Raw genomic sequence first — 13,844 nt, 5'->3', positions numbered from 1 at the left:
CCCGGTACCTTTCAGTCCCCAAGCCGATGCTCTATCCATTGAGCCAAACCGGTTTTGGCTCTTTTTACTTAACTTTTCAACCTATGTTCAGGTAACTACCTATCTCTCCCATAAAAAGGTCCTGCACGTTACAATAGGCAAAAAAGCTTTTAGGAAATAAAAATATTTTAAATTGATCCATTACAATTTTTCAATCTTCTTGAGTACATTGTAAAGTGTGTGTGTGTGTGTGTGTGTGTGTGTGTGTGTGTGTGTAGGGGGGAACGGACAGGAGAAAAGAATGGAATTGCAAACAACCAGACTGTAATAACCTTAGATTTAATACACTTAAAAAAAATAAATCTTTATTGTTTAGATTATTACGTTGTTCCTCTTTTTTCCCCTCGTAGCTCTCCTCCACCTGATTCCCCACCCCTCCCATACCTGCCTGACCAGAGCTGCAGTTTGTTAGGTTAAGCTGTGATAGGGCAGGCCATTTATATGCAAGAGCTGCTGCACAGAGCTTGGGTGGGTTTGTAAATTGTGCAGGGTGGGGTCTCAGGGAATCACTAGGCTAGGGCGTGGCAAACAGCGATGGCTGCCAGTCAGCTGTCTCTGCATCTTTGAGTTTCCATGTCCTGTGCCCCAGCACAGTAAATAATGATTCCTGTGCGCACCTCTGCAAGAAAGCCACCCTCATTTTCTGACCCGATGGCAGATAGTCCAGCTTCTCCCTGTAGGAGGCTGGGTCCCTAGAGTCTCGCTGGAAACTGGAGTTCAGAGTAATTGGAAGCTGTGTCTCCCTTCAGCTTGAAAAATACAGAGCACCCAGTCACCAGCTGCTAGCCCAATTCACGCGTCTGCGTACCTCAGCTTTTCCACGCTTGTGCATATCTTAATGCTCTTTTCTCTTTCCTTCTTGTTGTAGAACTTCTACTCATCCAGCTTTCCCGTGCTTCTGGGTGATAGACGTTTTGTCTTTTAGTTGTAGTTTTGGTGTGGTTGTGAGAGGTACCTCATACAGGTGTATACCTTATGCTGCCATCTTGGTTTCCCCCTTTAATACACTATATATTTTTTCTCCAAACAAGTACAAAGGAGGTTCAAGTGCTCTATATGGATGCCTTACCATACTTATCATATATATAATATATTTTTACTCCCAATAATCCTGGCCAGTGTTTATCTAAACTTTCTGAAGCATATTAGGTCTCAATGATGCAAAATAATCCTGGGCAATCAAACAAGGGGGAAGCACAGAAATAATGCTTATATCTCAACTACATTTTCAGAATCTAGAATTGCCAAGTCAAGATGGTGAATATGCAATGGAGGGAAAGGATAACAGAGTTTGACTAGAAGTAAGAAATGCAGAATTTCCAGATTGAAAAAGTTCCTTGGAAGGTCCTTGTGGAGTTTTTAGATACTCCTTTGGATATCCCTTATTTGTGGATGGTTCATACCTGAAAAGAAACGGTAAAAATTGCCAAGAAGTTATGCTACCACAGACTTGAATTTACCTTTAAGCTTTTCACAGAAAATTGAATCTGAACGGTGTGGGTCCACTTATACGTGGATAATTTTCAATAAGTACAGTCAGCCCTATGCCCCCATGTTTTACATTCATGGATTCAACCGAGGATCAAAAACACTATTTTCCACCTGAGGTTAAGGATCTGCAGATGTGGAGGGACGACTGTAGGCACTGTTCTATGCCATCTATACTAATAATATCCTAAGTGGCATTAAGCCCTCAGGTCATTATAAGATGGCTGTCAGAAGATGGCCACAAGCACAGTGAAGGCGGGGCACAGTGGCTGCTCCATGCACTGAGGCATAAGGGTTGTTTGTGATCTGTTTCCTTGTCTCTGCATTTTCATAGCTTCCCTGAGTTGGTAGGATGGCTTTGTGTGCTAAAGTGTCCTATATGGTTCAGTGGGTCAGCCTCCCAGTTACCTGAGGTTTGACAGTCTTGGTGTAGCCCTTTGTGGGTTGTGTGTGCAGTCTTGTTGTTAAGCTTTGCTTATTGTTGGTATCACTGGGAAGTGTTGATCTCCAAGCTAATTGGCTATGAGGACCAGAAGTGTCTCAGCCAGGATGGTTTCTGTATTCCGCTTGGATGGGGTGGAGTCTCGGGGTGGCACAGCCAAGTTTGGTGAATCCCTAAAATTGGTTGCAGGTGCATGCACCACTTTTGTATAGGCGCAGACAAACTTTAGATTCCTGTCTGCCCCTCCCTAGGAGAGTCCCATTCGCGGGAACGAGAAAGCTAGCCACTGGAAGGGCTTCTGTGCTCCGCTTGGATGGGGCGGAGTCCGGGTGGTGCAGACAAGCTTTATTCAGCCCTTCCCTACGAGGGTCTGGCTTCACACACCTCCTAGAGATCTCTGCCCACTGCTTGACAGTCTGGCCTCTCCCTCTCTGGGGCGTCTATCAGAGCAATAGGGTGGTTCTGTTTTCCTCCAGCACAAGAAAGCCAGCCTCACGTTAGCTGTCCGCCCTCTCAGTGCGCAGGGAGTAAGCCAGCAGCAACTCGGCCTGCCCTCTCCGAGCTCCGCAAGCAAGCCGGCAGCGAAGTCGGGCAACTGCCTTTTCGCGCGCACAGTTCTCCGTACCTTCACAGTTCCTGAGGTTCAGCGTGCCTTCTCTCTCCTTCCCAGATGGTAGAGCCTCCTCTCAGCCAGCCGTCCGGCGCTTCAGGGAGATGTTCCCCCCTGTTTTCCAGTTCCAAATTCAAATTTGTTGTGGTAGGCTGCATTCACGTGTCTACCCTATGCCGCCATCTTGGTTTCTCCTGGGCCTCTAGTTTTACATAAGGGTCTTGAACAACCATGGATTTTGGTATCCACTGAGGGTCCTGGAACCCATCCTCTGTGGATACTAAGGTATGATTGTAGTTAAGCTTTTGGGGAGTCAACAAATTTTTAGCTATGGAGAAATGGGGGGGAGGGGGACTGTTAGTGCCCTAACCCTTATGTTGCTCAAGGGTCAACTGTGCTGTTAATGTAAGCAAGCAGTCTATTACATGAATGTACTCAAACTAATTTATCCACTTTTGAAAACATTTTTGTATTTATGTGCTCCTCCCAATTTTTTTGGAGCACAAATTATGAACAATGCTATAATCATTTTTTTAATGTACACTTTACTATTTGTCTGGTTGAGAATAGTTGGATTTGATGGGTGAAATGGAAGCATAAGAGTTTAAGGTTTTTTTTCTGTGTGTTTGTTTTTAAAAAATTAAAAAACTAAACTGTCAGACAGTGTGGTTTTATTAGTTTATGATTCCAAGAACAACCATATGTCACCTGACTCACACCCACACCAACACGGAAAATTAGCATGCCTTTTCATCTTTGCTGGATCAGGAGTTGAGCCGAGTGAAAATGGTGTCAGTTTCTATCTTGTTAGAAATTCTGGGGTTATTGGTAACGGTGAACTTTCCTTTTGTATGTGCTGCTGGACTCATAATGCTGCTTTCTGGAGAGATGGTCTCTGCTGCAGGGGGTTCTGTCTGTGAGAAGATGGGCCTTACCATTGCCACCCTCTCCTGCTGCCCCACACCTCACACAGAGGTCCCCAGATGAGGAAGACAGAGGCTCCCTTTGTCCTTGCCATGTGGGGACAGTGCCAGGACAAATGGCTGCAGGAGAAGAGGAAAAGAGGAGCTTGGTCATCATACACAGCAAAGAATGGGATATTGTTCTAAAGGCAGAAAACTGTTAACAAAAGGTTGAGAAGGTATCCTATGAGAAATGGACAAGGACACAATTTTCACAGTACAGAGACAGGACAGGTTCAGAGACACAGAGTAGGATGGTGGCTGACAATGAGGCAGCAGAACTGAGAGGAGCAAAGCGTCTTTCACCCAGAACCTCGGAGCAGCACAGTCTATGGCTGTGTCACGTAATAGCTGTGATTTGGGACAGTTTAGCTCACCCTGCTTCGCCTCAGCTTCCTGTTCTAAAAAATGGGGATAACAGAACTAATACGTCATGGCAATGTGGAGGAAAATAAATGAGAAGTGTGTAAGCCATTCTTACTATATTTAAAGATTCAATAAACCTTACTTCTTAGAGTTTCTCATGGTGAAAGGAGCTCCTATTCTTTGACAGATCTAGATGGTACAAATTTCAACTCAGGGCTCTTTCCACATTGCAGTGCTTCCTCTCAACTGAATGGCAAGATCAGTTCCAAGCTGTTTCATTTTCCCCTTCCCCTTAGTGCCTCATCTTGATAACTTCTGCAGCTCCCTGAGATGTCCCAAAGAATGACCTGTTTCCAAATAGTCCTCTAGACCCATGCATGTACTGCCAATTCCTTTCTGACAAAGGAGCCAAAAACACATATTTGGGAAAGGACAGTTTCTCTTCGATAAACGGTGCTGGGCAAACTGGATATTCACATCCAAAGGAATGAAATAAGACCCTTATCTTGAATCAATTGTTGACTATTTGTTTTCCAATATGAAAACATTAATCTTATAAAACAAAAAAGACACAAAACGAGTGAAATTCTAACGTGCGTTTTTGTTGTTTCACTGATTGCCGGGCCCGCTGGCTTCAGTCGAACAGTACCTAAAAGGGGGGGGGGTGAGGATGGAGAAAAGGCGACATAGAGACAAACAAAAGATGGGATCGGGAGGGCAAACAGTTCAAGACTGCCGCCCCGAGTTTATTTCTCTCAGCATAGTGATGCAGTTATGATTACATAAGAATCAGGTGAGCAAAAGCAATTTTATTATTAGATCTGCACAGCTTTTTGTTTCTAGCTTTTACAGACTTATCAACTTCCCTCTGACCTGCCTCATGACTACAGCCAGCTTCCTTGTTTCCCCGCAATCCTACTTACTTCCCTTTACTCATACTCTGTCTCATAATACCTTGTTTTGTCTGCAAACTGGCAAGCCTCAGGGGGCCAAGGGAGCGGGTGCCAGACAGCCCACCTTGTGAAACACTTTGTCTCCTCCGGACTTTGTCAATCTGAGACTGCTCCCCACAACTGATCTTTTGCTAAAGAAAATTTCCAAAATTCATAGATTTGGCAGAACATATACTCAAACATTTTACCAAATACTTAGCAAATGCACATATGAAAAAAAGGCTCATCATAAACACTTACTTAGAAAAATGCTATCAAACAACAGTGAGATAGCATAAGTTATAAAAAAAAAAGCTTACATAAAGAATGACTGACCAAACCAAATCTTCTCTAGGCTGTGGAGGAACGGAATACTTCATACAATGCTGGGAGAATGCAAAAATGTACAATTGCTTTAAGTCACAACTTCCTAATTTCTTTAAGTTAATCATTCACCTATCCTGACTCAGACATTGCATTTTGAGTTATTGACATGGATAAAAGAAACATATCTCCATATAATTATGCATAATCACTATTAGGTGTGATTCTGTAGCAATTATGCTTTCTCTTAACTCCTATTGTCCTACCCCAAATGACCATCACATATGGAATTATAGACACTAGGACAGATAGCCCTTTGCAAGATCTTTGAAAGTGATTCCCTCCAAAAGTACTGGCATAACCTGTGAACAAAAGAAAAATCATGCTGCTCCCAGAAACACTTGAGGTTGTCATACCTGCCCCTCAAATATATTTTTATTGATTTCAGAGAGGTACCGATGATGAGAGAGAACCACTGATTGGCTGCCTCCTGCACAACCCCTACTGGGGATGGAGCCTGCAACCCTGGCATGTGCCCTGACTGGGAATCAAACCTTGACCAATGCTCAACCATGAACCACACAGATCTGGCTCACCTGCCCCCTCTTGAACCTGATTTCTGTCTCCTAAAACTCATAGCATCCAGGCTTCACATGAGTACCAGAGCCCTGCAGTCTTTCCTAGGAGGATGTGGAAAGCAATGCAAATTTGGCAAGAACTGGTGAGCTAATTTCAGCACTATACTGTCTCTTCAGAGGCAGAGAAAGTTTGAGACCCATAAAAGTTGTTCACCTCTTCATGCTTATAGAGCTCAAGCCTGCTTATAACCTACCCCACACAGTAAATAAAACATCCAAGGTTAAAGAGGACTTAAACAAAAGGGCCTACATTATTTTACAAACTAAAGGGACATGGACCTGGAAGTTCTTGCACTGCTGACTTTGACAATGGAAATATTCATCACAGGTATCTAGGGAAACATGGTCCCTGAAAAGGTAGTCCTTCTGCAAGCTGCCAGCTAACCTTAGATGATGTTCTCTGGGGTCAACACTGGGTCAGGCACATGCCCCAACTAATCAGAATGAAGGAAATACAGATCTCATTATGGGCTCAGGCTACTCCTAATTTCCTCCAACAAATCCGAGAACAAAGTTAAGTGACTGTTTCATTTCCCACATTCACTGCATTCATAAGGCCTTTCTCCAGTGTGAAATCTCTAATGATAATCGAGGCCACTGCTACAGATACAAGGTTTCCCACATTTGCTGCAATCATAAGGCCTTACTCATGTGAACTCTATGATGACAACACAAGTGATTGTTCGTGACAGAAGATTTCCCACATTCACTGCACTCATAAGGCCTTTATCCAGTGTGAACCCTCTGATGATAATGGAGGCCACTGATATAAGAAAAAGATTTCCCACATTCACTGCATTCATAAGGCCTTTCTCCAGTGTGAACCCTCTGATGACAACGCAAGTCACAGTTCGTGAAAAAAGATTTCCCACATTCACTGCACTTATAAGGCCTTTCTCCAGTGTGAAATCTCTGATGACGATAAAGGCCAGAGGTACTGGTAAAATATTTTCCACATTCACCACACTCATATGGCTTTTCTCCAGTATGAATTCTCTGGTGTTGAAAAAGATTTGAACTTTGGCTAAAGGATTTCCCACATTCGCCACACTTATATGGCTTTTCTCCAGTGTGACATCTCTGATGACGCCGGAGGCCAGAGTCATTGACAAAAGATTTCCCACACTCACTGCACCTATAAGGCCTTTCTCCAGTGTGAAATCTCTGCTGATGACAATGCAAGTGATAGTTCGTGAAAAAAGATTTCCCACATTCACTGCACTCATAAGGCCTTTCTCCAGTGTGAAGTCTCTGATGAAGATAAAGGCCAGAGGTACTGGTAAAATATTTTCCACATTCACCACACTCATATGGCTTTTCTCCAGTATGAATTCTCTGGTGTTGAACAAGATTTGCACTTTGGCTAAAGGATTTCCCACATTCGCCACACTTATATAGCTTTCCTCCAGTGTGACATCTCTGATGACAACGGAGGCCAGAGTCATTGATAAAAGATTTCCCACACTCACTGCACCTATAAGGCCTTTCTCCAGTGTGAAGTCTCTGATGACGATAAAGGCCAGAGATTCTGGTAAAATGTTTTCCACATTCACCACACTCATATGGCTTTTCTCCAGTATGAACTGTCTGGTGTTGAACGAGGCTTGCACTTTGGCTAAAGGATTTCCCACATTCGCCACACTCATATGGCTTTTCTCCAGTGTGAACTCTCTGGTGTTGAATGAGACTTGCATTTTGGCTAAAGGATTTTCCACATTCACCACACTCATATGGCTTTTCTCCACTGTGAACTCTCTGGTGTTGAATGAGACTTGCATTTTGGCTAAAGGATTTCCCACATTCGCCACACTCATATGGCTTTTCTCCAGTGTGAACTCTCTGGTGTTGAATGAGACTTGCATTTTGGCTAAAGGATTTCCCACATTCACCACACTCATGCGACTTTTTTGCAGAATGAACTCGACTGTGTACAATAAGGTTGGTGTGCTGTCGAAAACATTTTCCACATTCACTGCACTCATATGGCCTTTCTCCTGTATGAACTTTCTGGTGATTACGGAGATCAGAAATTTTTGTAAAATATTTTTTACATTCACAGCACGTAAAACACTGTACTCCAGTACAGGCACCACGGTCCTGAGCAATTGTTTGGTTGCAGCCAATGGCTTTCTTACGTTCTTTCCTGGCGTAATCACTTTTTCTCCTTTTCAAACTCACACCAAATGCTGACATTTCACTTGGCCAACCTGTGGTGTGAGTAGCCTGCTCTTGGATATGTCCTGAGCTGTTGAGAACGTCCTGTCCAACCTCCTCAGAGGTAAAAGGCTTTTGTGACACATTGAAACGGCAGCCCTTGGCATGTGGTGCCCTGTCCACACCTCTTATGAAATGCATCTCTCTCACGTGCTGCTCCTGGTGCTGGGGACACTTTGTGCTGAGATAAAACCGCTTTCCACATGCCCCACATCTCAATAGTTTCTGGCTGTGCTGTGTTTCCTGATTCTCAACCAAGTAGAAAATGTCTCTCAGGACTATTCCACAACTCTCACAGGGGTGGCTCTTCTGAGAGGACAAAGCTACATTGGGATTCTTTGCCTGTGACACTCTCATAGAAACATGCTGTTCAGTGGGTGCCTCCATATCTTCTGCTCCACAGCAGCAACCTAGAGAAGAGATGAGGTCATAGTTCTCCAGCATCACTTCAAGGTACAGGTGTCTCTGAGCCTCATCAAGGAGGCACCATTCCTTCTTGGAGAAGCAAATGGCGACATCCTCAAAGGTCACACCAACCTCAGCTGGGGGCCTTTGTGGGCGAACCAGAGTGCGAGTGGTGGGAGCAGAGGCAACCCTGGGCACAGAGGTCCCTGTCCTGGGCCTAGTGCGAGTCACCTGGGTGGTTGGTTGACGGGGACCAGGACTCTTGCGCCTTCTCATTCTGGCATCTCCAATAGTGCTCAGGATGCTCCAACCCATTTAGGTGATCCTGAGAGAAGAGGAAACATCCATCATCAGAAGAACACTGGAAGTCAACTGTTGAATTTAAAAGGCAAACTGCACTGCCAAGCTTTCTGTAATAGCCTCAAAGAATTCGTATGAACAAACGTAGCTTTAAAAAAGTTCAGGTTACCTATTTCCTAAAGCACACTTGTTGCCTGGATTTTGAAGTAATTTGGATGAAATAATCAAACTCACGTGTTTGGCATGTAAGAAAGAAATACAAGAAAGAATAGCTACTGATTTCAGATGAAAATGTTTCTGGAGAAGATGGACCTTCTCTCATAAGTAATTACAGAGAGACATAAAATAACTTTGATTGGTTGCAACATATTTTTTCTAGGATAAAATTTTTTTAAATGAAAAAAAGCATATGCTCCATACATTAATAAAACATTCTCAGTCAAAATGAAAATTAAGCACATCATGTTTAGCTAAAAGTGAAAAATCTCCTCCCAGTGATACCAACAACAATCAAGACTTAACTACAATAAGGCTGTACACACCCAGTCCACAAAGGGGTGCACCAAGAGTGTCCACCTCAGGTAACTGGGAGGCTGAACCATATAGGACACCTTAGCACACAAAGCCACCCTACCAACTCGGGGAAGCTGCGAAAATGCTGAAACAAGGAAACAGATCACAAACGAAAGAAATGGAGGACAAAAAGCGACTGGATAGAGTTCAAAACCAAGTTCATAAGGTTTTTCAAGAATTTCCTAGAAAAGGCCGATAAAATAAACAAGACCTATGAGGATATGAAAAGGGATCAACTAGAAATAAAAAGGGATCAACTAGAAATAAAGAATACACTGTCTGAAATAAAAAATATTATACAGAGTCCTAAAAACAGAATGGAAGGTCGCAAGAATCAAGTCAAAGATTTGGAACATAAAGAACCAGGAGACACTCCTCCACAGAAGCAAGAAGGCAAGAGAATCCAGAAAGTTGAAGACAATGTAAGAAACTTCTGGGACAACTTCAAGTGAAACAACATCAGAATTATGGGGGTCCCAGAAGAAGAGAGAGAGCAAGATACCGAAAACATATTGGAAGAAATAGTGACAGAAAACTTCCCCCACCTGGTGAAGGAATTAGACTTACCAGTCCAGGAAGCACACAGAACCCCAAACAAAAGGAATCCAAAGAGGAACACACCAAGACACATCATAATTAAAATTCCAAGAGCAAAAGACAAAGAGAGAATATTAAAAGCAACAAGAGCAAAGCAGGTAACTTGAGGGCACCCATACGATTGTCAGCACCCATATGATTGTCAGCTGATTTCTCAACAGAAACCATGCAGGCCAGACGGGAATGGCAAGAAATATTCAAGGTGATGAATAGCAAGAACCTACAGCCAAAAATACTCTACCCAGCAAAGCTATCACTCAGAATCGAAGGCCAGATAAAGAGCTTCACAAATAAAAAAAAGCTAAAGGAGTTCATCACCACCAAACCAGAATTATATGAATTGCTGAAGGGAGTTATTTCAGAAGAGAAAGAAAATAAAGATAAAAATTATGAACAATAAATACATAGCTATCAACAAGTGAATCTAAAAACCAAGGGAATTAAAAAACCTGATGAACAATATTAACTGGTGAATACAATAGAATCAGAGGTATAGAAGGGGAGTGGAATAACGATTCTCAGGGAAAAGAGGAGTGGGGGGTGCGGGAAGAGACTGAACATAAACTGTGCACCTATGGATGAGGACAATGGGGTGTGGGGAAAGGGCAGAGGGTGGGGTAGGAACCTGGTGGAGGGCGGAAAAAATGAGGAACTTTTGTAATAATATGAACAATAAACGTTTATTTAAAAAGAGAGAGAGAGAGAGAGAGAGAGAGAGAGAGAGAGAGAGAGAGAGAGAGAGAAATCCAAGGTGAGAAAATAAAAATAGAAGCAATTAAAAAAAAAATCTGCAGCTAAATAGCATGGGCCCCTCAGGTCCTCAGGACGCTCAGACGCCTGGGCTGAGTACATTAGAAGGAATGCATGAAGGGTGTTGTGGTGGTCTGGGCAGTGGCTGTGGGGTTACGCCATCTGCTCCGTAGGAGGGGCATTGGCAGCGGCTTTGCCCAGTCTTAAAAGATCCTATGTGTGCTCCTCACACAGTATTCTCAGTTCATCAACCCCATCTAGGAAGAACAAGAATTTCTCGACTGGGCCAGGATCTCTGGATGGAGGCCTGGCAGCCAGGCCAATCATGGCAATCCAATCAGCAAATCTTTATCAGCTGGCACAGTTCTCTGCAGCTCAGATAGAGGACTTCATGGAACCTATTATGATAGAGCATTCCTTCCACCCAGTCCAGTACCCCCTTCCTGGTCAGAGTGGTCTTCCCCATCCCAGAAGACCCCCGCAGCACAAGAGTCCAGGACTGGACTCCTGCCTCCTACCTAATTAGAATAAAATAAATAGGCATCTTTACATGAAGTCTCAGTCCTTTCCCCCCCCCCCGCCCCCCCTCGCTCTGCTAACAGACTCAGTACATTTTTGTAACAGCTAAAAAAAAAAAAAAAAAAAAAAAAAAAAAAAAAATACTATTTGCTAAAAAAATAAAAAAATAAATACGATCTAAACTATTTAACATAGAAAGGCCAAGAGTTTTGGGTTATTATTTTTTTTAAGTGTTACTTAAAAAAAAATATTTTATTGATTTTTTTAGAGAGAGGAAGAGAGAGGGACAGAGAGTTAGAAACTTGGATGAGAGAGAACCATAGATCAGCTGCCTCTTGCACACCCCCTACTGGGGTGTACTACAAGTCCTTGACCGAAATCGAACCTGGGACCTTTCAGTCGGCAGGCCGACGCTCTACCACTGAGCCAAACCGGTTCGGCCGGGTTAATTATTTTTTGAAATTCCAAGGGACTAAGGCATTCCTTTGAAAGCAGTGAAGGGGAGGACAGTAAGCATGCCTCGCCTCTATGACCTGTGTCTCCACAGCCAAATCTCAAACGTTTGAAGCTTCAGTATCCGTGGGACACGACATATCGGGTCTAGTAATAATTAATGTCGTTTTTAAACATTCGTTTAAAATCTTGCTTGGCGTTGACTTGTATTGACATAACCTTCAAACACGTGGTATCTACAGAACGTGTGAAGTGCAATTAACAAGTTTTGCTTGAAAAAGTTTGTGTTTGGTTTGGTTTTTGTTGCAAAACCAGGGCTAAGAAGATGGCGGATGAAGAGCATATTCGGCACTGCATGCTTTACGAGTTCCAGTGAGGAAGAAAAGCAAGTGAGGCTGCAAAAAACATCTGTAGTGCTCTTGGTCAAGATGCAGTTAGCGCCAGAAAATGCCAGCATTGGTTTGAGAAATTTCGCGAGGGAAATTTTTCGTTAGATGACAAGAGTGGTCGAGGCCGTGTGTCCAATTTTGATCAAGAAGCTCTTCAAGCTCTTTTGGTGCAAAATCCTCAAATTACCCAACAAGAGCTTGCGACAACTTTAAATTGTTCACAAAAAAACAATTTCCAATCAATTGCGTGCACTTGGCAAAGTCCAAAAGTTTGGGAAATGGGTTCCTCACGAGTTGACCGACTACAACCGTAATCAAAGAGTCACAATTTGCAGTTCGCTCCTCTCTCGTCAAAACCGTTTGCCGTTTTTAGAGCAAATTGTTACCGGAGATGAACCATGGGTGCTGTATGTTAATTTGAAAAGGCGGCCTCAATGGTTGGACAAAAATGAGGCTCCGCAGCCCACGCCAAAACCTGACTTGCATGAGAAAAAAGTGATGTTGTGTGTTGGTGGAATTTTAAAGGAATTCTTCATTATGAACTTTTACCATCTAACCAAACCATTACAAGTGCAGTGTATAGTGCCCAATTGGAAAGGTTAGCCCAAGCTTTAAGAGAAAAAGAACCCGCGCTGACTAATCGGAAGGGCGTAATTCTTCACCACGATAACGCACGACCGCATACTGCAAGAATCACTGCTGAAAAACTGCGCCAGTTGGAATGGGAAGTTCTCCCTCAACCTGCATATTCTCCTGATATTGCCCCTTCCGATTACCATTTGTTTCGTTCTTTGCAAAACTTTGTTCTTGGAAAAAAATTTAATAATGAAGAATGCCTCAAAAATGCATTGACCGAATTTTTTGCATCAAAATCACAAGAATTTTACAACAGAGGGATTAAAATGCTTCCTGAGCGTTGGGCACAAGTAGTAGAAAACAACGGCAACTATATTGTTGATTAAATTTTGTTGTATTGTTTAAATAAATTCGATTTAAAAAAAGTATTAGAAAACGACATTAATTATTACTAGACCTAATACCTACAAGCTGCTCTTGGCCAAATCCAATGCCCTCACTTGGCTCTTAGTGTCCCTCAAGGCATCTCAATGGCGTTTAACCCAGGGGAGCACTCGGCTCTGGCGGAGACTTGCTTCCCTCGTTCTTCAGAACCCTTCTTCCTCGGCCCTTCTCTTCATTCTTTCTCCTCCCCTTTCCCCTACCGTGCCCCTCCGGGGTGCTGCCTCCCTCAGCCCAGCCAGACTCACCTGCCACCCTTCACCTCGGCGTCTCCCTCTGCGTTCCGCGCGGAGCGGCCCGGCGCTCCCCGGCTCTCCCGGACCTGGCGCCAGGGGGACGGGCCGCCCCACGCCGAGCTTCCGAGGTGTCCGCGCCGCCTCACAGACGGACCAGGAGCACGCACTTCCTTCGCCCGGCGGGCTGGTTACCCGGAAACCGGAAGCTCCGTCCTGGTGGGCGGGGCTACCCCGTCCCGCTTAGATGCAGGCCCAGGCAGACCCAATAGTCTGCGCTGATTCAGGCGTTCAGCCGGAGCCTGGGTGGTGTTGAGACCGGAAGGGGCGGGCCGCCGTCGTGGGGTCACGCCCCCGCGGTCTGGGCGTGGCTGCCCCGTCCCACCTGGTCTGCGGTGGAGGTGAGCTGGGGGCTGCCTCCTCGGCTGGTGGCTCCACTCCTGCCCCCGGGGTTGCGCGGTGCGGGTCCCACTCCTGCGTCGCAGGAATCACAGGGTGAGGAAGGGAACCCCAGCCCCTGGCCACCCTTTAGGGAAACAGCCGGTATGCGTGTTTTAGAGGGGGACTGACTTAGGAGTTAGGTAAATAAATAG

The 13,844-nt window shown here is 44.3% G+C and overlaps 1 protein-coding gene across 1 annotated transcript; it reads right to left on the bottom strand.

Moving 5' to 3' along the window:
- Positions 1–4,552: 4,552 nt before the first annotated feature.
- Positions 4,553–13,435, bottom strand: LOC311616356 (uncharacterized protein). Its single transcript, XM_084871662.1, has 4 exons — positions 13,366–13,435; positions 13,267–13,317; positions 8,652–8,745; positions 4,553–8,425 (listed from the first exon to the last, which is right to left on the bottom strand). Exon 4 carries the CDS (start codon positions 8,400–8,402, stop codon positions 6,528–6,530), a length of 1,875 nt encoding a protein of 624 aa, XP_084727788.1. The 5' UTR covers positions 8,403–8,425; positions 8,652–8,745; positions 13,267–13,317; positions 13,366–13,435; the 3' UTR covers positions 4,553–6,527.
- Positions 13,436–13,844: the final 409 nt, after the last annotated feature.

This window comes from Pipistrellus hanaki, assembly GCF_964339955.1.
Source record: "Pipistrellus hanaki genome assembly, chromosome: 2".
Lineage (NCBI taxonomy): Eukaryota > Metazoa > Chordata > Mammalia > Chiroptera > Vespertilionidae > Pipistrellus > Pipistrellus hanaki.
This window is presented reverse-complemented; position numbering and strand designations above follow the sequence as displayed.